Raw genomic sequence first — 23,643 nt, 5'->3', positions numbered from 1 at the left:
CCCTTCCAGTAAAGGACTATGGCTTTTACTGACCATAGATGTATATAGTGGAAGCCTCATCAGATGCCAGTTTCCATGTTCATTTACTGGTAACCAGTCAATTGGACCACTTCTTACTCTTTATCGTAGTGGCCTAATAGAATTCCTGCAGCAGTATTTCTTTATCTTTTGCAGTAATATTAACAGTTTCAATGGAAGAGGTCGACAAAGAACGCCAACATACTTATTGTCCACATTGGACGTAACGAGATGCTCAGCCGCATTTCTCTTTCATTCAAATGGAACGAGTTTCTCCAATTTTTCCTAGTATGGACACCCTGATCTATGAAGATGTTATATTGATTGTATCGCAGTCACATGATAGATGATAGCTCAATATTACAGCAAGCAATTTACTGAGTGTGTTCGTTCAAGACCCATTCCCTTAAGCCGTAGAAATGAATTGAAGTCTTGAAGACTGTGTTACTTTGAATTATGCTTTGCACACAAAATCATAACTTTTCTCTAATTTCGGTTTAGAACAAGATTTGTGACTGAAGACGGAGGAATTTACTTTGAAAGGTAAAAGGAGAATAGATCGTTTGGCTTTCCAAAAGCATTCGGCTTTCTATCATCCACTGGAACTAAGTAATAACCATTGTCCAAGTAGCTTAAAAACAACTTAAGAAAACTGCTGGAAAATCGATAAATGTGTCTTGTGTATCAATGCTATATATTCAATTTCGTCGAATGCTTTTAAAAAGTCCACTAGGCCTATTAATGGAACCATACTTTCTTTTAGTTACTGGAAAGATGTGACAGAACTTCTCGATGAACTGCCTGCAGGAATAACGGAAGCTTATGCTGCAATAGGACTTTCAACACCAATGCAAATGTACTTATGTATAGAAGCAAAGAGAAGACTTTAAGCTCAACATTCGAAAGCAAATAGTTCTATATTTTTAATACTTTTTACTAGAAAATCCTGTTTCAATACTTGTAAAAAAGCTTGCCTCGACAAGGTAAAGAGTCGCTCTGTGAAGAAACTGCTTGTTCGTCATTGCTGTTGCATTAAACAGATGCCTTATGATTATTAAGATGACTTTTTAGTGTCCATAGTCAAATAATGTCGAAAAGCATCGAAAATTCTTGGATCAACATAGTTTTGGCACATTTGCAGTGAATTTTTACTCATTTAGTAGGGCCTAAGCCACAATATATAAAGTGAGGGAAAGGAAGGCTAACGAAAGTCCAGGGTCCTTTCAATCTTGCAGCTTTGAAATCAATTGCTTCGCAAAAGAAGTGGGGAGGCAATGGCCACCCTAGCTACTCTAGTGGCGTGGGCCAAAAGCGCCGTAAGCTTCATGATGCGGGGGGGAAGGAACTGCAGAAAGGGTACCTTGGGGGTATCAAACCGGGAATCGTCTTTGCTGCTGAAACAAAACTGGGAATCGTCGTTTAGCCAATGATGAAGCCTGGTTGTAGGTGAAGGCCCCGTTAAGCAGAGAGTGTCGGCGCTCTAGGGGCGCAGCCTCTAGAGAAATTTTGCGTTGTTACGCCCTAAAGACTCTCAGAAATGGGGGCAACACCCATAAAAAGTACATTCGGACCGAGACTAAAGTCCATTTTTGAAATACCTTTCACCCCTACATCAACCATCAGGGGAGACTGGTCCCAATACTACCTTACATTAAACAAGCTTTTGTTCTGATGACCATCAACATGGCTTGATATAACTTTTGGATATAACTCCTCTAAACATATTGTTTTTTTCTTTATTTATCTAATGTTGGTACAATCTGTAGCTATATTAAAGCAACATAAAGCCATATAATTTAAATTATCAACGCTAAATATGAGCTAAATAAAATATAACTGATTTTGCATAAAAATCACGAGTAGAATTGATCAATGAAAATTTTGACATTTTATCTTGAATGATTGTAAAGTTTGGGAGTACATCTTTTTTTGGAACTGAATTCCATATTTAACTATGACAAGATCTTGAGGGCAAAAGGAATCAAATCATGATATTATTGTTACTTCTGAAGAGAGACAATTCGGCTTCCAAAAGGCACCAGGGTTCCAACAAAGATCTCATAAGAAACTCAAACCGCTAAAAACTCTTTTGTACTGGCCCATTAGAATTCATGTGCACTCTAGCACTGTTTACCAAATGCAAGCAAGGTCTTCAGAATATTTGTTAGGGACTTCAACTAGTGGGGATTCAAAAGGACCCACTAGGACAATCCATCCACTAGGACGAATTCCAAAGCAGTCGGTATGTTAAAAGCGTCAGCTAGGAATACCGTGCTGCATGAAAACTTCTTGATTCAAGAAACGTCTTGAATAAAGCCATGGTCAAGCTTGACGAATTGCTGGATCGTTGGACCACCATGTTGGGGCATCCAACCTCGTCACTTTTGATGTGGGATGAAATTTAACTGAGGTAAAAATTATTGGCATCCGACAACCAACAATCCTATTGTTTTGAAGTGTAGAGTAAAATTCTGGATCGTTTTACCACCACAGCCAACATTGTTGGCTCTGCACAAGCGCAGTTGGTTAAAGAGCGCCGAAATTCAATCATCGCATTGTTGTTGTTTTCTTGCGCTGGTTTCGTTCGTTTCAACAAGCGTGTTCGCTTACAATCAGTTACACTTTAACTATGGACAATATAACGAAATACAAAGATTCTGTGCGAAAGAAAGGCGTAAAGTGTCGATGAAAAGCCAGTAGCACAGAGGAGCTAAACGAAAGCGCAGGGGGACGAATTTAGACCACGGCTTTGACAGGGGATGCGACACTCGTCCTGAAAGGCAGCGATGACAGTGAAAATATCCAAAGAGAAAATAAATAAATAAAGCAGCGATTGCCTTTAATTTGTTCGGATCGAAATGTCGCGAAACTTTACAGCCTCCAGCGCGACCTTCTACCCAGTCCTTTTTTGATCTGCATGTGAAAATGTTAGGTGAAATTTTGGGTGAAATGTTGGATCATTTGACTACCAACGTTGGGTCACATGCCAACATAAAAAAAGTGTTGGATGAAATGTTGGGTGAAGTCTTGGATCGTTTGACCAGGGCTTAAAACGTCTTGAATTCAGAGACATAGGAAGCATTGTGAAAGTGGGGGACACCAGTTTGAAAGGGGCACTCTAACAAACATTCGATATGGCTTAGAAGCCTGTTTAAGGAGCACCCTAATAAAGATTCCAGAAAAGGTTAAAAAGGGCTGTTACATACAGCCTGGCTACAATGAAATAGATATCATTTTCTGACTTAGTTGTTAGCAGTGCCGCCGAAGGATTTCAGGAGGCTCGTGGCAGAACCGTAAAAGGAAACACTTTGCGGTCAAAGCGAGCAGGAAAATTTTGGCGACCATGCCCTTTAGATTAACTAAAAATCTAATTCAGAATATATTTTTCAGTCATTTTCTTGCAATCGTTTAAAAGGATGTACAATTTTTTTTGCCCTGGGAACCAGACTCACTTTATTTTGTATAGAGTGAGTCTGGTACCCAGGATAAATTTTGTTATGTATTACTAATTTCTTTCACAAACTGGAAACCTTGAGGGCCCCCCAAAACCTCAACCAATTTGCCATCGCTACCACCAATCGGTAACCCTGGCTGTTATCTTGTTTTTTGGTATTTCTAAAGCAGATCGAATAGAAACATTCCAGATCATGACCCCAAAAAGGTCACCCCATTGCTCATTTTGTACAGCACCTACCCAATTCAAGGGCACTTTTTGGTTATGCAGTCGGCGAAAACGGCAACTCGATGGGTGAACTGAAGGAAGGTAACTTGAATTTTGGAAAAAGGGGGGAACGTGCCCACTGTGCTGTTCTCTCCGGTCTTTGCGCCTTTGACTGAAATTAAGACATGAATCATATCGAACATGTGCGAGCCAACATTGGTAGCTATTTGACATTTCTTCAGCATGATTATGAAGGTTAGAGATAACTCATCAACGATAATTTAATTTTGGTCAAATTGCTTGGCAAATCGATTTCCAGTTCTCATCAAAATGGATAATATTGACTTTTTTCTTGCGTGTAGATATCAAGAGATACTTGGAACCTAGATTCCATTAGCACTCAAAATATTGATATAAATTGAAATTGCTTGGAAATCAATTTAAAAAAAGGGCCCTTTGCTGCCTCTCTGCTGCCCCCGCTGCCCCGTGGCTCCGGCGCCCTTAGCGTGGGCCTTGCTGTTGAATTTCAAATTTGTGCGCTTATAAATATTGTCACTTTCACTTTCTATTATAGAACAATCAGAGTTGATTTGAAGTCCATGAGACGATAAGGAGGTTAGTCAATAGTAAATAAGGTTTACATACAGTTCGCGTTCTTATTGCTATAACACAATAAAACATAGGGGCCCAATGGCTATGTGCAAAGAAAATGTCTGGTACGTAATATGAGCTCATTAAAGATTCTGGTTGTAAGAAGGATAGGGCCTTTCTATGAAATGTTTATAAGGAAAAAATATCTGAATGTAGGGTCTCGGTGAGAATTTTATATCGTTGACATTGTCAGTGACGGTGGAGTGCGATCTCTCAGGCTGATTCGTTTTAATTTACAGTAAAAACTCTATTAAGCTTATTTAGTTGGCTTATTAAATAAGCCGTGGGGGCTTATTTGGTTGTTCAGTCCCAGAGGGAAGCTTTCTTGAGAGGAGGGTGTTTATTAATCATTCAAAATGAAAAAATTTTTCAAAAATGCCACAATGCTCTGGGATTTCTTCAAATATATGCATCGTCTGTTTGACTCAAATCTCTATTAGGTCATGGCAACGCAACATGCTTCAACCGTAGAATCTCACATTTAATTAGATAGTTTACAGCCCAAAGACTACACGATCAATTTTGATGTTCCCAGCCAAATATTACAAAAAACAATTTTGGCGCCCCTTTATCTCTAATTGTGCCCCTATTCAGGGGGCTGTGCTCCCCCGGCCCCCCCCACCCTGCCACCACGCCACTGCTTCTCGTCCTACCAGGATCTTTAATAAATATTCGGCAAATTCGTCACTTGTAAGAGTGCGACCGCCACAATCTCGAGACCATTCTTGCTTCCAGATCGAGACATTCCAGATCAAAAATGTCGATTCTCTGAAACACACAACACAGGCTCTTCTCGACTGGGTCTTTCTCGCTTTCTGTTTGGTTTAGCATCCATCCGCTATCGAACGTCTATCGTATCAACTACCGCTGGTCGGACCTACTTAGGTGCTTAGGCCAAAATTGATTTTTAGATACATTAACTATAAAAATTTTGCTGTGACAAATATATTAATGAAATTTTCTTCAACAAATTCAAAAGTCAAGAATCAAATTTATGTATTCTTTTTATCTATTCAATGTCAATTACGTCATTTTCCTTATGGCATATAATTTGCTAACGGTTTTTGTTTAGTAACCTGAAACAAATATTAACTTCGTTTTCACCATCGTTCGATAAAGTAGTTCTAACTCAGTGGCGTAGCGAGGGGGCGGGCGCCACCCCTAATTGCAAAAAACCTTTTGAGTTTCGATTGAAAACGACTTTATCTTGGGTCCAGATGGGTGAGGAACCCAATGTTCCCTGCTCAACTCGCCTCTGCCCAACCCCTCCCCATTTTCACCTCAAATTTTCACCCCACATTTCGAACTCTACGGAAGGCACAATTTCGACACCAACTATTCTTGTTGGAGATTGTCTTGTGCTTTCCGAATATTATACTTTCATTCACAGTTATACTTTTAATTACACTCTTTGAATGCTTTAAGTGTAATTTTCTTACCCCACCTTCGCATAAACTGAGGAAATATACCGCTTTAATTTGGTTTTCCTGACATGCAGTTCTGTGTGAAAAGCTGCCTGGGGGGTTGAGCGAAACTCCGAGCGGTTGCTCAAACCCCACAAGTCTCCACGAGGCCGGTACCTATGGGACTTGCCTCTTAAGATTTTGGTAATATGGCGCTAGGTTTGTGTGAAATATCCACGACGAAATTCTGAAAAGTTGTCCGAAAATTTTTCGACGAAATTTATCCGCCGAAAATTAATCTGACAAAACTTGTTGTTGTTGTAATCAGAAATTCAACCGCGACTGCAAAGGGGTCTGGATTTTGTATAACTAAAATTGCCATGCGTTTGAGTGCCCGGGCCGAAATGCATGAGGTTACCAAAACGCTACCCTGGGTACCAGACTCACTATATAAAATATTTTATACATAGTGAGTCTGGTACCCTGGGTACCAAAACGCATATGACCGGGGCTTAACTGGCTAGTTAAGCCCCGGTCAAACGCATCCAACATTACATCCAGCATTTATTCCCAAAAAATTAGAAAGTTCGTTGATATTTTTCAGCGGGTGGTCAAACGCATCCATTATTTTGTCCAACATTGGTTTTCTGCATGTTGGATGAAATGTTGGATGCGTTTGACCAGGGCTTTAGCAACCTTTACTTGATTATCTAGACTCCCTGTGACGGGTGCGGCTTCTGTCCTTCTCCTTCTGTGCTTCTCTGTCTGCGCTGCTGTGTTTCTTTGTGGATTTCGAAATTTGTTAAAAAAGAAGGATTGTGGTGAAAATTTCGCGATAAGTTGTACATTATAAGGTAAGACACTCAATTTATTGCAATTTCTGTCAGTATTTGTACAATTAGAGTGCTAAATACATTTGCGATAACTGATAACAAAAACATTGAGTTATAGGATTATTCCAATTCCTTTGAAAACATTTACGTGCGTGCCCACCTATTTACTTGAGGCAAACAAGGCAGCCCTGTGAAACAGTTGGAATTACATCTACCTGTGTCACAGTGTGTGACTAAACCATTACCCTATGCCTATCTCTAACTATGGACTAAACCAAAATTATTTGGACAAAACATTGAAACCACAAGCCTCGCCTCCAAGCCGAAACGAGGGTTTCCATTCTGTGTCCTCTTTCCTGGAAGAACACAGGGCTAAACAATAGGTAGGCCGGCCAATAAAAACCAGAAAAAAATAACTTGCAATGACTGACTTAACTGACTGATCGAATTGACAGCAATATTTGACTAAAAATCAACTTTTGAAAAATGCACTAAATTGCATCACGATATGATATATCAGGTTTGACAATATACAATTTTTTCATTTTATTACTTAAAAGGTCTACTTTTCAGCATTACCATGCCTGCATCTTGAGTGGAACATGCTCTGCAAACTAGCTTTTTAATTTTGCTCTTTGTGAAATTCTGTCTTATACCGCAGAAGGTCTTGTTTCTTATCAAGATTCTGACATTATTTATCTTTAAGCCACCGTAAGCCTAATCATCGTTGTATTCCAGTAGAGAATTTTGGTAAGATGAAAGAGCTTATCGCTATATCTTTTGGCAAATTGATAATTGAATAATTTTGATATTTCATGGATACAGTGTCTATATTAAAAGCATAGCATCAGTTTTGCTGAGATACTTTTTGAGATACAACAGAGCATCCAGATACATTGTTAGGCCCATCTTAACTAAGTCAAAATCTTTCAAACTAATCTGAGAAAGATGATTCAGCAAATCAGTAAGATGTAAAGGGAATGGTTTCCTATACTACAAAACTATTGCACTAGACCAACTTCAATAACTTAAATTAGTTCAGGGCCATGGAGAATCTTTAACTGCAAGTTAATTGCTTTTCCCTATGCTTGCTGAGCAAACAGAACTATTTATAAAAAAACAGAACTACTTCATTGCCAATTCAAAATCTCACAGTTTGTGAGAATGAAAACTGAGATCTTGGTCAAATTTTGTTTATCAATTTCTGGATCTTACAGCCTTTAGATAGCAAGTCTTTAACTTTTATTCACCTGTGTCTCAGATTTATTTCAAAGACAATCTATTAAAAAACAAAGGATGTCAAAGGCTTTAAATAGAGTTGATATGAGCACAACTGCTCAAGCCAAAAAAGGAAAAATACATGATCACTTTAATTAAAAGTATATAGTCACATCACTTTTGTTGCAGTTTTACAAAATAAATCAAAATTTACTGACTTGAATTAAGTAAAGGAGAAGATAGAAACTGCAGTGTTTGTGTCACTGGATACAGAACAATAAATAACAAGCAATACAAGGGTTAAGCCATGCTGTATTAAACTTCAATATAAAACTACCCCAAGCATCAGCATCACAACATTACTGCTCAACAATAACCATTATACCACAGAAACAGCTATTAATAAGCCTAGCATGGTAATATTACACAATTAAATAGGTTTTAATTCTGTGTGTGATTTATATCTGCCTAAAGCAATGTGTTTAGTTTAATCTTACAGTGAACAGACTTCTAGTATTCATCATTTTTTCACAGTGGGTAGAAGATGAATGAATGGAACTGAACTGAATTGCTCAGATCATTAGATAAAGATTGGTTTAGATTCATGAACAAGGTACTTAATTGAATAGTTTGTCTAGATTTCAGTGAGTTAGGTTATAAGGTATAGGCAAGGACGCCGAGAGGCAGCTGGGGCCCAAATTTCCTGTAGCCATGCCCTTCAGTCTCCCAGAGAACATGGGAAACGACCCTTTTAACTACAATTGCTGAAAAAGTTTTTTTTAGGATTTTCACAAGAATGTATAAAACGTGGCACGTGGGATTTTCTCTTCGGTAAACTTACAGGCATTGATTCCAAATAAGAAGCCTAGACTAATCCTAAAAAAGAATTTCCTTCATGAGGATTATTTTATTTCATATTGAAAATCCTATCTTGAGCCATAAAAGGGCAATATAAGTTTGACAACACACAACAATTTAAGGTTTCTTTTCTTGTTGTGTTTTTTCTATATATTCTATCTTATCTCTGTTTTTTCAGGACAGTTGATGTATGATGACTTACTTTCTTGTATTCTGTGCATTTAATTTATGTGCTTTAACAAGCATATTGTGTTCAGGCAAGTTGCAATTAAATTTTTCTCTCATTCTTTTTAATTTTTTTCAAACTTAATTGAAATTAAATGCAAGAGTGATATCTTCAGGGCCTGGTCATCTCTCAAAAACTTGCTTACTGATTTAATTTGATTTGAAATCAAATTTGAAAATTTTAGGCCCATCAGGTTGATTCATGAAATTGTGGCAAAACTGATGGTTTAGTGACACTCTCTCATTTCTACAATCAATGTTGACAATATATTTTATTCATCACTGCTCTGTTTGGCCTAAGCCTTGCTACAAATTGAAAAATATATAATAAAATTTATCGTGAATATTGACATTGCTTTAATAATTTCCATTTCATTGTGATTCCAAGATCTTGCTTCTGAAAGCTAGGGGTGTTGAGAATAAAATATTTAGCTTTACAATGAACAAAACAATGACACATTGTAGTTCTTTTCACACAAAGTGCGAACACACATTGTTTATATTTCACAATAGATTTCTTAAAAAGACGTTCCTGCGTTTTGCTGTTGATAGTTAGTTGAGTTATAAACGGTGAATTTGATATTACGATATGGAACTCATTACTAAATGTCTTCTATTAGAAGGATCTCAGGCCAACAATTCTTAACAAGGGGGCTAGTGCCCCCTTGAAGCATGCATGCATTGGACAGGGAAGATCTATCTATTCTATCCAATGTTAAAAGGGCCAGCCCCTCCATCAAAAACTTTCTGACACCTCTGAAAAATAATTTCAAGTCTCTAGAATCAAGGTGGAATTTTTGCATCCTTGCCCTTCAACTAAGAGACAAGGTAGGCAAAGTATAGATGTGTATGCTTCAAAGTTTTTGTAAGACCTTTCTTCAGACCTTTCTTCAGACCCTTCTTCAGACCTTTCTCCAGACCTTTCTTCAGACCTTACTTCAGACCTTTCTTCAGACCTTTCTTCAGACCCTTCTTCAGACATTTCTTCAGACCTTTCTTCAGACCTTTCTTCAGACCCTTCTCCAGACCTTTCTTCAGACCTTTCTTCAGACCTTTCTTCAGACCTTTCTTCAGACCCTTCTTCAGACCTTTCTTCAGACCCTTCTTCAGACCCTTCTCCAGACCTTTCTTCAGACCTTTCTTCAGACCTTTCTTCAGAACCTTCTGCAGACCTTTCTTCAGACCTTTACTTCAGACCTTTCTTCAGACCCTTCTTCAGACCCTCCTTCAGACCCTTCTTCAGACCTTTCTTCAGACCTTTCTTCAGACCTTTCTTCAGACCTTTCTTCAGACCCTTCTTCAGACCCTTCTTCAGACCCTTCTTCAGACCTTTCTTTAGACCTTTCTTCAGACCTTTCTTCAGACTTTTCTTCAGACCTTTCTTCAGACCTTTCTTCAGACCTTTCTTCAGACCCTTCTTCAGACCTTTCTTCAGACCTTTCTTCAGACCTTTTTTCAGACCCTTCTTCAGACCTTTCTTCAGACCTTTCTTCAGACCTTTTTTCGGACCTTTCTTCAGAACTTTCTTCAAACCTTTCCTCAGACCTTTCTTCAGAGTTTTTGGGAGACCTTTATCAAACCTTCTAACCTGTTCAGAGGCTACAATGTTAGTTTAATTTTGTGGTTCTTAACTTTCATTAGCAAGACCTATTTAAGAAGAACATATCAATAATATTACTCATGGATATGATAAGAATAAATGCATATGGATATAAAATGCACAAAATCAACTGTGTTAGCCGCATCAAAGATAGCTAATGCCTAGGTATTTCCCTGTTTGGCAAACAAATAACAGATTTCAATGAAAAATGGGGGTATTACAAAGTTCAATATGGCCACTTAGCCTTTCAGTGTATGTCAGAAGAGGTAAAGGAAATTGTGGTGGTTTTGAAAAAATAAAGGGAGTGAAGAAGTTTACAACTGATATTTCATACAAAATCTCAATATAAAAAGATTAGTTACTAACTGGAGACCATCCTACGGTGGGTACGGGGGCTGCAATTTTTTTTGGCAAAAGAACCTTTGGGTGCTGTTCTGATTTTTGGAGACAAGATGTTTCCTTTTTTATACACAGTCTAAAAAAGTACATTTTACAAGAACAAGATAACAAAGACGATGCCAATGGGAGCATGGTAGGCATGGCTACCGATTGACCTTAACAAAAAACAATACAGTAGCGCCAAAGGCTATACCAAAATCCTGTTTAGTCCGTGCAGATTGCTGGTTCGATCAAAAGACAAAGAGGCTACCACTTGAAAAGAAGATAAAATTTGGACAAGATTTTGGTGTGGTCTTTAATGCTGATTCTACATTACTATACATTTAATGCTAAAAGATAAATAGAGAACAAGGAAATATTAGATAAGTTAAACAATTGTGGTATTTTCTGGTGCTACAAGAAACCTTCTGATGTATGAATGAATTTTAGCGTTGATTCCAAGATTTTTTTATTTTCATCATCTGAAAATCTTTTGTCACCATACAACATAATATGCACAAGGGTTTGATTTGAAGGGTTTGAAATGCTATTTAGTTGTAGTATTTTGTAGTATTTCGATACAAAATGTTTCAGTAAAAGAAGTCTATAAATTGCAATTTTCCCTCAAATTTCAAGGTCCGTAGGTTGCTAACCTTGGTCCTCCAACAAACCCTGTCACTACACCTACTTTTCAGGATACCATAATTCTGGATGTTAACCCACTCTTCAATATCGTCCATCCAAGTCCTTCTTTGCCTACCGCTAGATCTTTTTCCTTCAATGTACCCCTTCACGATGTTACAAAAAACTGCTCCACTTGATCCTCTTGCCACATGACGCTATGATGGTAAGAAGCATACGGGCTACATTCATTCTTCAAAGCACTTCTTCGTTGGAAACCCTATCTGTCCACCTGATCTTCAACAATCTTCTATAACATCACATCTCGAATGCCCGAATCTTGTCCATCATTTCTTTCCCAATAGTCCATGCCTCGCATCCACAAATAAAAACAGACCAGACATATGTTTTCAGGAGGTTCATTTTCGTTTTCCTGTTGATGTTACTGTTGAACAATTCTTTTTGTTGTTGGAATGCAATCTTAGCAATTGCTGTCCTTTTACTTATTTCGTCTGTGCAGCGTCCATCCTCTGTGATTTGTGATCCTAGATAGCAGTAGCTTTTTACTTGTTCTAAAACAGTCTTTCCTGATGTTATTTGGATTTTTGTTCCCGGAAATTTTTCGATGACCATTACTTTGGTCTTTTTAGCATTTAATTCCATCCCGTAGTTCTTGCATGTTTCATTTGAACTCGTTATCATTACTTGGAGATCGTGTTCTGTTTCTGCGATGATGATCGTGTCGTCAGCACATCTAATATTAGTTATTGTGACACCATTTACTTTGATTCCTCTTGTGTCATCTAAAGCTTCCTGGATAAGTTCTTCGCTATACATATCGAATAGAATTGGTGATTGGCTGCAACCCTGTCGTACACCTTTTTTATCTTGAAACTTCTTGACTCTCCGTTGATAGTTCTCACTACTGCTGTTTGGCTCCAATATAGATTGCTGATTAACCTTTTTTCTTCTTGTGGTATGTCATATTTTTCAAAAACTTCTATCAATTTATTGTGGTTGACTCGATCGAAGGCTTTTGTGTAGTCAATGAAGCAGATAAATATTTTCTTCTTTTTTTCGATCATTCTTTCACTGAGTATACGGAGATGACAAATACCATCTCTTGTTTCTTTCCTTTTCCTGAATGCGAACTTGTTCTCACCAAGTCTCCTTTCTGCTAAGGGTGTTATTCTTCTTTTCATAATCTGTAGCAGTATTTTGGAAGCATGTGATATCAAACTGATTGTACGGTGTTCGTTGCAAAGTGTTGTGTTAGGTGCTTTTGGAATAGTGACAAATGTAGATTGCAGAAAATCCTCCGGCAAAATGCCTGTATTGTAGCAGTCGTTTATGATGTTGGTGATGGAATTTAGTCCTTCTTCTCCCAAATGTTGTAATAATTCCGCTGGAATTTGGTCTACGCCAGTCGCTTTACTCTTTGGTAGGTGTTTTATGACATCGATAATTTCTTCCTTTTCTATTCTGACATTTTGGTAATTGTTGTTTTCAGCCATGTATGTTGGTCTTGAGTCATAGAACTTTTTTTACAAAGAATTACATTATTCCTTCTGATATCAAAGAGTCTGAATAAAATTAATTATTTGTCGACGTTAAAAGTTGAAAACATTATTTCCCCTTTTTAACCCCAGAAAGTAGCTATTTTACCAGTAGGATACGCTTAAGACTAATTTTTGGTTACATCAAATTAGGTAAAATAATTTCCTAAAATATTACATTACCCCTTCCCAAAATTTTCTCATCGGAACACGACGAAATACAAAATCAATTATACCGAAATGTCCCACCCACTCTTTCTCTGACTTTGCCATTTGGAACTTTGCTGTGGAATGTATACCCTGGATTAAAATTTGTGTGCACCTCGAATCGCATTATAAGACGATACGTCTGCTAACGATAGCCAAGACCGAAATACTGGATAGCATGGTCTCACACGAATATGAAATTATAGGTTGGTTTTACCTATTGATTTTATTTAACATAACAAATACAGTGGAATCCCTATATAACGATTTCTGAAGGGAGCCAGAAAACAGTTCGTTATATAGGAAGTTCATTATATCCGGGGTTCTTTGTAATGAGATTCCACTGTATGCTATGTTCCTATGTCAATGGTCATACCTCTTGAGCTGTAATTTTCTCTCTTTATCAGATGTAAATAAAGTTTTTTACGATTCCCTTAAATTTTCGCCATCCAGTTACGAATAAACATTACTTTGTTTCCATTCAATTATCGCGATATTTTCTACAATTTCACTGTTTCACTGTTTGCAATGTGACATTAGCAACATGTTTTGCTAAGAATGGTTTTTAGCCAATAATTTGAAAGAAACTAATAAATGTGATGGTAATTGCACTGAAGCAACAGTTACACCATTACAAATTTGAAGAAATTCAATTGTATTTTATTGATCTTATCACTTTTTAAAATAAGACATTTTGATGAATTATTTAACAATTTATCACTTAACCAGAGAAATATTTCAATTATTGACCTCTTATATAGGGCAATCAGTTTTTGATAGGGCAATCAGTTTTTAGGCGAATGTCCCCTTCTTGTTTTATAGTGTTCTATAGAGGGAACACTTTTGCATAGTGTCGTTTTGCTATGCGTTTCGGGCCCCCCGGGCACTTTCGCATACAGTTTTGTTATGCAAAGGTTCCCCCTATTGTTTTATAGAGGGGAGACTTTTGCATAGTGTCGTTTTGCTATGCGTTTCGGTCCTCCTGACACTTTCGCATACAGTTTTGTTATGTAAAAGTGTCCCCCTATTGTTTTATAGAGGGGAGACTTTTGCATAGTGTCGTTTTTGTATGCGTTTCGGTCCTCCTGACACTTTCGCATACAGTTTTGTTATATTAAAGTCTCCCCCTATTGTTTTATAGAGGGAACACTTTTGCATAGTGTCGTTTTTCTATGCATTTCGGTCCCCCCGGGCACTTTCGCATACAGTTTTGTTATGCAAAGGTTCCCCCTATTGTTTTATAGAGGGGATACTTTTGCATAGTGTCGTTTTTGTATGCGTTTCGGTCCTCCTGACACTTTCGCATACAGTTTTGTTATGTAAAATTGTCCCCCTACTGTTTTATAGAGGGGACATTTTTGCATAGTGTCGTTTTTCTATGCATTTCGGTCCCCCGGGCACTTTTGCATACAGTTTTGTTATGCAAAAGTGTCCCCCTATTGTTTTATAGAGGGGACACTTTTGAATACAGTTTTGTTATGCAAAAGTGTCCCCCTATTGTTTTATAGAGGGGACATTTTTGCATAGTGTCGTTTTGCTATGCGTTTCGATACCCCCAGACACTTTCGCATGGGTGTGGGGGACCGAATAGCGGACTTGTGGAACCTAATAGACTCCAAATATCGTTTTTTTTTTGTAAAATTGTTACTAGTTTTTAGAGAAGTTAGCATCATATCTTAGAAGATAAAGCACTCTAGCAATTGCAGTTTCAATGTTATATAAGAATGAATGATAACTCCCACGAATACTTTTCTCCTTTTAAACATCTTTCTAACTAAAAGACTACGTAAAAATTTCGTCTTCAGTTCTTTCTCTTTTCAATTAGATCTGTACCTGACATTTCTATTCCAACTTTTCATTCTTAATTTACTTATTTTCCTCAGATTGTGACTTCAACTTCGTTGCAACCAGTGGCGAGATATCATCCCCTGAATTTCCTTATCCTCCTTCTCAAGATTCAATTCGATGCCAGTATATGATTACCGCCTTGGAAGGAAAGCACATTCAGCTGCAGTTTCTAGAAATTCTTCCGACTGATTCATATCGGGCAGCAGGATGTTTATCTGGAGGTCTTAAGATCTACGAGCTGTGGCAAGGGAAATGGTCGAGAACGGCGTATTATTGCTTTGGAAATAAAGGGATATACATTCCTTATGTATCCCGGCAGAGCAACGTTCGTCTTGTGTACAGAGCTAGGAACAGGCGGACGGCTTTTAAATTCAAACTTCGGTTCAAAGTGCTCGAAGGTTTGAAATCCTATATTGATGATGAATTAGCTCGTCGTAGCTGCTGAGTTTTAGACTTTAGATTGCAAACTTCAAACCAAATGGTAGAAGTTTGCTAGGGTAAGAATTCTACGAGGTTTGCTAGGGTGAGAACATGTCCGCTTTTGCAATGTAAAACTTGTGTCCGCTCTGTTATCATACTCCTTTTTGTTTACATAGAAACTAATTTTCCAAGACAGACTAAAATTTCTTGGACATTGTCTAACAAAATCATCTAAAAATTTGATAAAAAATTGATAAAATTTTATCTTTTGAAACATTGTCAAAAAGAAATGGATATTCATGAACATTTTATTGTCTATCACGATAACGTTTTGATAATTGAGGATTTAATTGAATTTTTTTCAGGTCTCAAGATGGAGCTTAGTGCACAAGAAGGGCTTGTTGTATCTCCTCATTTTTTAGTGAATTCTTTTCCTCATCAATTCAACTACACCTACCGCATAAAAGCTGCAAATGGAATGAAAATCCATCTGTTTTTCTCCCGCTTTGGAAGTGACATTACCTGTGAGAGCAGCCCATTAGATATCAAGGATGGAGAATTCGATTCTGGAAAATCAGTGGCTAATGTTTGTGGAAAGCAGTTCCAATCCTACCTGTCATCAACAAATGTTATAACGATGAGCTACATGGCTTCGTTTATAACAACAACAACGGTTAAAAAAGATCTTGGCTTTCAAATATATTACTCTATTGGAATGAAAGGTTGGTTAGCACATTCTGTCTTTCATTTCCCCTTCATACGATTTGGGAATTTTTGGCCTATTTCTTGTTATTTTCTTATGTTATATACAATTAGTTTAATGTTTAATGATCATATCGAATTTGGTTCCGGCATAAAAATGGTCTGAATATAATTTTTGTAGGGCACTCCTTTTCTCTCATTCCTCTTTGGAAGATTTTGAATATGGTTTTTGTATCTACGAAAAAGTAATGAAGTTGTAGGCTTTCGAAGCAAAATAATTGTTGATTCATTTAAAAGATGATATTAAAATAAATAAAGGCAAAAACCACTTTTTCAAGGAGAACTGACTATTGAAATAATTTCTTTTATTGTTTTCCAAAGGCTGTGATAAAGTTTTCAATGGAGCATCTGGTAGAATTTATTCACCACTGTATGGAAGTCTTTATCCAGAGTACGTCAACTGTAGCTACAAAATCGACACTGAAAAGGGCAAACTTATCTTCCTAAATCCATCTTTTGATATGCAACGGGTAGCAAAGTTTGTTCAAATTGTGGAAAAAAGGAACGGCTCGGATATTTCTACCGGTTTTCTTCCCTACTCTACCTATTATTCGTCCGGAAACGCAGTTAAGGTTACCTTTCATTCTCAAAACAACAGCGACTACAGTGGCTTTTACATTGACTACAACTCAACAAATGGTTAGTGCTTTCTATATTTCCAAAAATGAAGGGTACAGTTAAGACCTTTTTTACACTGTTGCAACTATGCCAGTATTTTGTATTGTTGTTAATAACCCCCTTACACATTGTGGGTACTATACGCATTTCAATCTACAAAAGAGTTTTTAATTTTTGTAAATTACCCTTTTACACTATATTGATTCGAGACAACCATGACATGATACCGGGTTATATGTTTGTAGACCTCTTGTTTATACAACATTGGTACCATCTTTTTGTAGGCTGCCGAATTACACTATATCCGTAATGGCATCAGGGCAAACTGCTTTCCCCGGGTATTTGAATTTGAATTTGTGAGGAAAATAAAATGAAGACTTCGTTTCCAAATACTTGTATTTTTGTGGAAATAGGGAATTTCAATTCATTAACTAATATATAATCGAAGAAAGGAACTCAAGAAAAATTGGAAAAGTCATGAGAACTTTTGAATTTAAGAAGATATGGACATTCTACAGCAATTAAGTGTCTTGGATAATCTTAAAACTGCTAATCCAATTCTATGTATTTGTTTTTACATACCCAAAAACATGTCTGAATTGATCGTTATGATTCTTCTTTTCAGGCTGCAATTTAGTGTTTCGTGACAAGAAATTTTCTGACGACTTTGCATCGAATAGCTTTCCTAGTAATTATACGAATAATATGGTTTGCAATTATACAATGCTCGTATCATCAGATGAGGAGGATAAAAAGTACACTACATACCTCTTCATAACGAGTTTGGATCTGGAATGGAGCCCATCGTGTGAAGCTGACAGCCTGTCTGTGTATGACGGACCTGACGCAAATGCAAACATTCTAGAAAAGTTTTGTGGATCTACTCGTAGACGAAGTGTGATTGCCAGTGGCAAAGAAATGTTTGTTCAATTCCGATCCAATGACAGGGTTACTGCAAAAGGATTCCGGGCATACTTTTTGCGAACATCTATTAGTAGGTATTTGTCTTGTACTTTTGCATGCAAGAATTCCTTTTGGAAATTATCGTGTAAACATTCAATTGTGCTATTTCTGATTAATCTTCGGTTTTCTGATAGCTATACAGTATAATTTTAATTGTTAATTTTGCATCCTTTTATATCAAAACGACTCATTTTTGCGTAGGTGGCGCTGTATAATTTATAATTAGGGTATTTGTATATTGAAAGATGAACAACTTTAATATAGCAATCTGTTGAGTAACGCGCTTTACGTAGCCTCTGAAAGTGATTTGATCATATGAACGTTTAACATCTAGTTTTACTCGTGACCAAAAAACTACCACACCATTGGACAAAAGTCTCAATTCATATTCAGCTTTCTTTGCTTTCTGCAAATTTCTTTTTTCGAACCGTTGAATAACTCTCTCCTAACCAAACAAGTGTCATCAATCTATTTCAGGCTGTTTCTTTTGCAGGTTGCAACAAAACCTATGACTTTACAAAAAACAAAATTAGCTCTCAAGGCTTTCCGAATCAGTATTCAAATAGGCTGTCATGTACTGTTGAAATACTTGGAGTGCCAGGAAGCAATGTCACCCTTAACTTCTCACACTTTGATCTGGAATGGAGTAAAGATTGTTCCAAAGACAGTTTGAAAATTTTCGACGGACCTATTTCTAATCAGAAATTGGTTTCAAAAAGATGCGGAAATGACGTCACCCCTTATATTTCGCAATCTTCAACCGTGATTTTAAAATTCAAGTCCGATGATACTATTGCAAAAACAGGATATAGTATCAATTATGATGGTAAGTCTTTACAAGTAGTATATTTTACTAAGGTATTGTGCCATTATTGCTATAGTATTGTTATTAAATGGGTCTCCTCTCAATCTTCATAGCTTTTTGTAGAAGTATTCATTAGTAGTTGTTGGGGAGACGAAGAGAAAATTTGGAGAAAATTTCCGTTTTCTCACGAAAAATGTGAGAATGAAACTCACCTATGATATATATAGATTTGATTGAATGCTTTGAAGTGTCATTCGATGTTAATTTTGCCTTCGCCCTAATGCGCATGCCCATATGCTGCACTTTACGGTTGGTTGAGACCAATGAACAGAATAATGGCAAGAAACAATAGGAATTTGGATGTTGATTAAACATAACATTCCTTAAACTATTTCTATCATCTAGAATTCATTCAATTTCCCCAAAATATATATCCATTCAGGCCCAATTATTGTTTTATCCTTGTTTCAAAAATTAAAAAAAAATTGATTCTCCCTTTTGGGAAGAGGTTCTATCAAATAACCTTTGTCTGAAGCTTTTTTAGTGTTAGCTATGCGGTAGCTACAGCAATCATTGAATAATAGAACTTGTTAGGAAACATTTGTTACCTGGATGCTCAATAGTTCAATAGTTCACGAAGCATATTTCTTTAGCTTGCAGGTTTCTCTATTCAAGTCAGAATGGAACACTCTACTCTCCATATTACCCTTCTCATTACAAAGGAAACATGTTATGTTCATATCTGATTCAAGTACGAAATGGCTACAAAGTTAAGCTTATATTTCGCCAGTTGGACCTCCAGTTCTCCTATATTTCAAGCGACGAGCTCAGAATATATAATGGATTGAATTCTTCAGCTCCACTGGCACGCACGATAAAGGGATCGCTATATCGCCGTAGGTCGTACCCTTTCACATCAAGCAGCAGCACAATTTATTTGGAATTCAGATCTTACCAACAATCGGACAATAAGCCAAAAGGATTTAAAGTGGATTTCTTTGAAAATCATGGTTGGTCTTGACGGCTTTTTATTACAATTCAATAATGTTTTTTCAAATGCCTGTCACTGCCATTCTTTAGCTAGCAGCTGGCATAGGTATTATTCTGTGTTGATGTTATTCTTGATTGGTATTTTTCCGTGTGGAAATTTTTTCAAAGCCATTAACCATGGCAGTATTAGCTTTTGCCTTACAATTACCCTGAACTTAGATTATGTTGAACTTGTCTGATTTCCATACCCGCCGTCCATTGGTTCTTCTTAGGAAGTGGATTTCCCTCTCTGCCCTCCTCTCCTTCCACCTTCCCATTCTGGCGCTGACTATTTTGCAAAGTAAGCCAAGATTAGCAACGAAATAGAATCGCGAAATAATAATTGCATGTTTAATCATGCAGCACTACCCTTTTTCTGAATGTGTTAGCAAATCCGCCACTGTGAACTGTCTACCTCAGTACCAGAGCCACAAAATTTCGAGGGCAGAAATGGAAGAGAGAAGCGGAGAAGGAGATGTGCAACCCTGTTTTCTATTTCTGTCCTTGGATTTATATGCCTATGAAACCCATAAATTTTAAAGAAGTTTGAATCTCATTTTTGCAGAGGTCTGTAAGAAGCTTATGCCATGTGGCAACAAGGGCCGGTGCAACGATTTGCCTTACGGTGAATACAAATGTGACTGCTATGGTAGGTTGTCAGCTGGCATCAACTGCACCAATGACATTGGACTCTGTGGATCAAGTCCATGTCAGAATGGAGGAGTTTGCTCGAACCTCTATTACTCCAAAAAGTACATTTGCAATTGCCCTGGTAACTTCGGAGGCACCAATTGTGACTATGAATACGGTAGGTAACCGCTTGTTTTTGTTTTTTTCAACATTTGATAATTTATTGTATAAAGAACCAGAATGTTTGGATGGATTTCTGAAGAAACTCGGGTTTCTCTTTTTGCTTGAATTTTCATTAGTTTTAGTCTTTGAGATTGATTCAGAATCGCAAACCATACTGTCGTCTTCATAAAAAAATTAAATATTTGTAGACAGAACTTGGACCCCGATTGAGTAAGTTGAAATGGGACTCTGGCAGTCAACAATATACCTAATTATGCGAATTTACGGGGTTTTATAACTAAGGAATGCCATAACTAAGAAACCCAAAAAAGTTCTTGCTGCCTCATCTTCAACCAATGGTTTTGGTTAGGGAACTTTGTGAATTTCTGGACAGTAAAGATATTAATCTGTACTTAGCAACAGAACACAATTTGTAAGCCAATTTAGACGCAATAAAAACTATTTATTAGCAATTTTCAATCTTAGACTAGTTGTTACGATTTATCACTCTATGCAATTTACTTCGTTTGATTGTGTTCGATTATTCGTTTTTACTGTTATATCTTGCTTGCCGTTAGTTTGTGTTCTTTTATACGTACACCTGATGATTGCTCATACATGAAACTCGGATTTTTATTACAATGGTATTTTTATTCCAATTTAACTATTAGTTATATTTTATATCTTATATCTGTATTAATCTCCAAAAGCTTATTTTCATGTTTGTAATTATAGTTGATTTTCTTAGGTAAATTCAGTGGAGGTGACGGCCTTGCACCTTGGGCAATTCCCACAATAATCGGTGTATGTTCAGTTGTGTTTTCATTAATAGTTGTTGGTATCCGTCTGTATTGCAAACGGCGATCTAGTGGATTGCATCAGCAGAACATATATAGTCAACCAAAATATCAACAGGAATCCGCTATGTAATCCGAATGAATCACCAAGTCGTTTTTGTTTTATTGTGAATGCACTTATTCAACTAACGGCCTTGTTTTTGCACTGCTCCAAATCTTTGTTGTACCACTTTATGTGGTTAAATTAAAATTAACCACGATAACTTATTCCAGATTCAGTTTTTCATTTAAAAAAAACAAGGAATTTGACCGCAAAGCAACGTTTTCACCTTAAGTTGCTAAACGGTCAAATTTAGTAGAATTCTTGCAAGATTTTTCATCATATAAAATCTAAATAGAAGCACTTGTCTCATGAAAACTGACATGCAGACTTAACTGAATTGTTCAGTTTTCAGAATTGATGGAATAGGTATGAAGCCAAGAACCATTGCATATGAAATCATTTCAAGTTTGTCTATCCTTAGCCCATGCTTGTCAAATTAGAACCCCTTTCAAACGTACGGCAACTTGAAGCAATGTCCTATGACCCTTCATTTTAACTTCACCTCTAATTAACTCCCTATGTTGTGGAACAGAATTACCGTACCCTGTCTAACTGTCCAATGTTGAAATTATTGCCCATTGTGTAAGCCGAAATAATGATGACAAAAGAAGACCTGGTACTAGTTTTGAAGGCGATGTGTTTCATGTGTGACCTTTTGAATGTGTTTGTATTTCTCGAGAAAACTTTAACTTTATTGGAATCAACTTGGACCCGTTTCTGTACGTTTGGCTGTTGTGATTTGTCGCATAGATGTTTATGTTGAAATTATAAACTAAAATCTATGTTCGTAAGTTTGATTTTGCATATATGTTTTTATCTCAGCAATTTTGTATTTCATGTCCGCAAGTAAATCTGCCGAGCTAATTAGCTTCTTGATACGCCAGGCGATGATTGGATGCCACGGTTTTAGCATCGAATAACAGTTAGGAGAAATGTCTGCCGCTGGTCATTGTATCGCGTGCTTATGTTTACATTTGCCGGTTCTTAAATCCCTGACACGTCGGCTTATTATAATAAACTCAACGAAACGAAACGAAACGAAACGAAATTCTGCGAAATACTGCGAAATACTGCGAAATACTGCGAAATACTGCGAAATACTGCGAAATACTGCGAAATACTGCGAAATACTGCGAAATATGGTCAAATAACAAGCAAGTACGCCAAAATTCTCAAACCATATTATAAATATTCACTTCCGTGGACCCAGTGCGGAAGACAGACCAGCCATGAACATACAGAAAAAGCGGAAGTCTGCACTACTGACTAACAACATTTCGTTGATTATCACTTTTGCCCGGCCTAAAATCTGAAAGTTTGAAAAAAATCAAAAATACCAGTGTGTCCCCGTTTTATGGGTTTCCGTACATTGGAATACCATAAATGCATCACTACAAACTGTCAAAGAGGGCGGTCTCTGCATTCAGGGAATAATTATTACAAAATTTTGCTGATTATCACTTTTTCAGTTCCTACCTTTTCCGCAGTTGGAGCATAATTTGCTGCCATCTAAAATCGAATGCCCACAGTTATAGCAGAACATGTTTTTACGAAGAAGAAAGGTGGCACTCGCTGAGAACCGCTGACCGTATTCTTCCCATGGTACAGTTCGAGGAACCTAGGCCCAGTGAGCAACTTCTTTTATCCTTGAGTGTTTCCTTTTAGCCGTAAGCAATTTCTTATAGCCGTAAGCAATTTCTTATAGCAGTGAGCAGTTTTTTTTAGCCGTGACAGTTGTGGGCCACCGTAAGTTTCTTATAAAAAGATGAGTGTATTGCAGGGACGCTTAATTTTGCAGATAGCAACCCCTTTGTTGCTCAAAATGTACGAAACCTTTAATGTGCCATTATCAATTTCACTGACTTTTTTAGAAAATTAGCAACAGTTGAAAAGCAGTCTCCTTCAATCAAATCTCCCCAATTTTTACAAGCTGTCGGTTGAGATCACCATAATCCATGAACAAGAAACATACGTACATTAACGGAAGCGAAATTTTATGATCAGGCTCAATCAATATTTGATGGAATCTTTTGATCCTGTTAATAAACTGCTGAAAGCTTTATGGTTGGATATAAAAACATGTTGGACCCGGAAGATTTTAGTGCAGACAAAGGAATGATGATTTTTTTTAACTGGGAAAAGACTAGATTAAATTTAGCATTTGATTAAACGCTTTCGTTTTGTGAGTTTTGAGCTACAAAAATATACGAAAACTAAAGTTTTTTAGGAACAGCCCAAATATTTGATGTTTTTATGTTAGCTGATAACATGTTATCA

At 37.0% G+C, this 23,643-nt stretch overlaps 1 protein-coding gene across 6 annotated transcripts; it reads left to right on the top strand.

Moving 5' to 3' along the window:
• The first annotated feature begins 6,454 nt into the window (after positions 1–6,454).
• Positions 6,455–22,187, top strand: LOC135690051 (cubilin). Of its 6 annotated transcripts, none has more exons than XM_089116296.1 (11): positions 6,455–6,587; positions 8,319–8,397; positions 8,821–8,899; positions 15,113–15,475; positions 15,863–16,219; positions 16,581–16,898; positions 17,503–17,871; positions 18,334–18,666; positions 19,299–19,655; positions 20,240–20,482; positions 21,215–22,187. In XM_089116296.1, the coding sequence occupies exons 3-11, from the start codon at positions 8,833–8,835 to the stop codon at positions 21,394–21,396; spliced, it is 2,589 nt and encodes an 862-aa protein (XP_088972422.1). In that variant the 5' UTR covers positions 6,455–6,587; positions 8,319–8,397; positions 8,821–8,832; the 3' UTR covers positions 21,397–22,187. The 6 variants fall into 6 exon arrangements, with proteins under 6 accessions (XP_088972422.1, XP_065063566.2, XP_065063571.2 ...); XM_089116297.1 differs by lacking the exon at positions 6,455–6,587 and adding an exon at positions 6,973–7,086; XM_065207494.2 differs by lacking the exon at positions 8,319–8,397 and having other exon boundaries at positions 6,456–6,587.
• Positions 22,188–23,643: the final 1,456 nt, after the last annotated feature.

The sequence above is a fragment of the Rhopilema esculentum genome, chromosome 5 (assembly GCF_057945365.1).
Source record: "Rhopilema esculentum isolate cy_ngs chromosome 5, ASM5794536v1, whole genome shotgun sequence".
In the NCBI taxonomy this organism is placed as follows: Eukaryota; Metazoa; Cnidaria; class Scyphozoa; order Rhizostomeae; family Rhizostomatidae; genus Rhopilema; species Rhopilema esculentum.
Note: the sequence above shows the minus strand (reverse complement) of the source record. Positions and strands in the feature narration are given on the sequence as shown.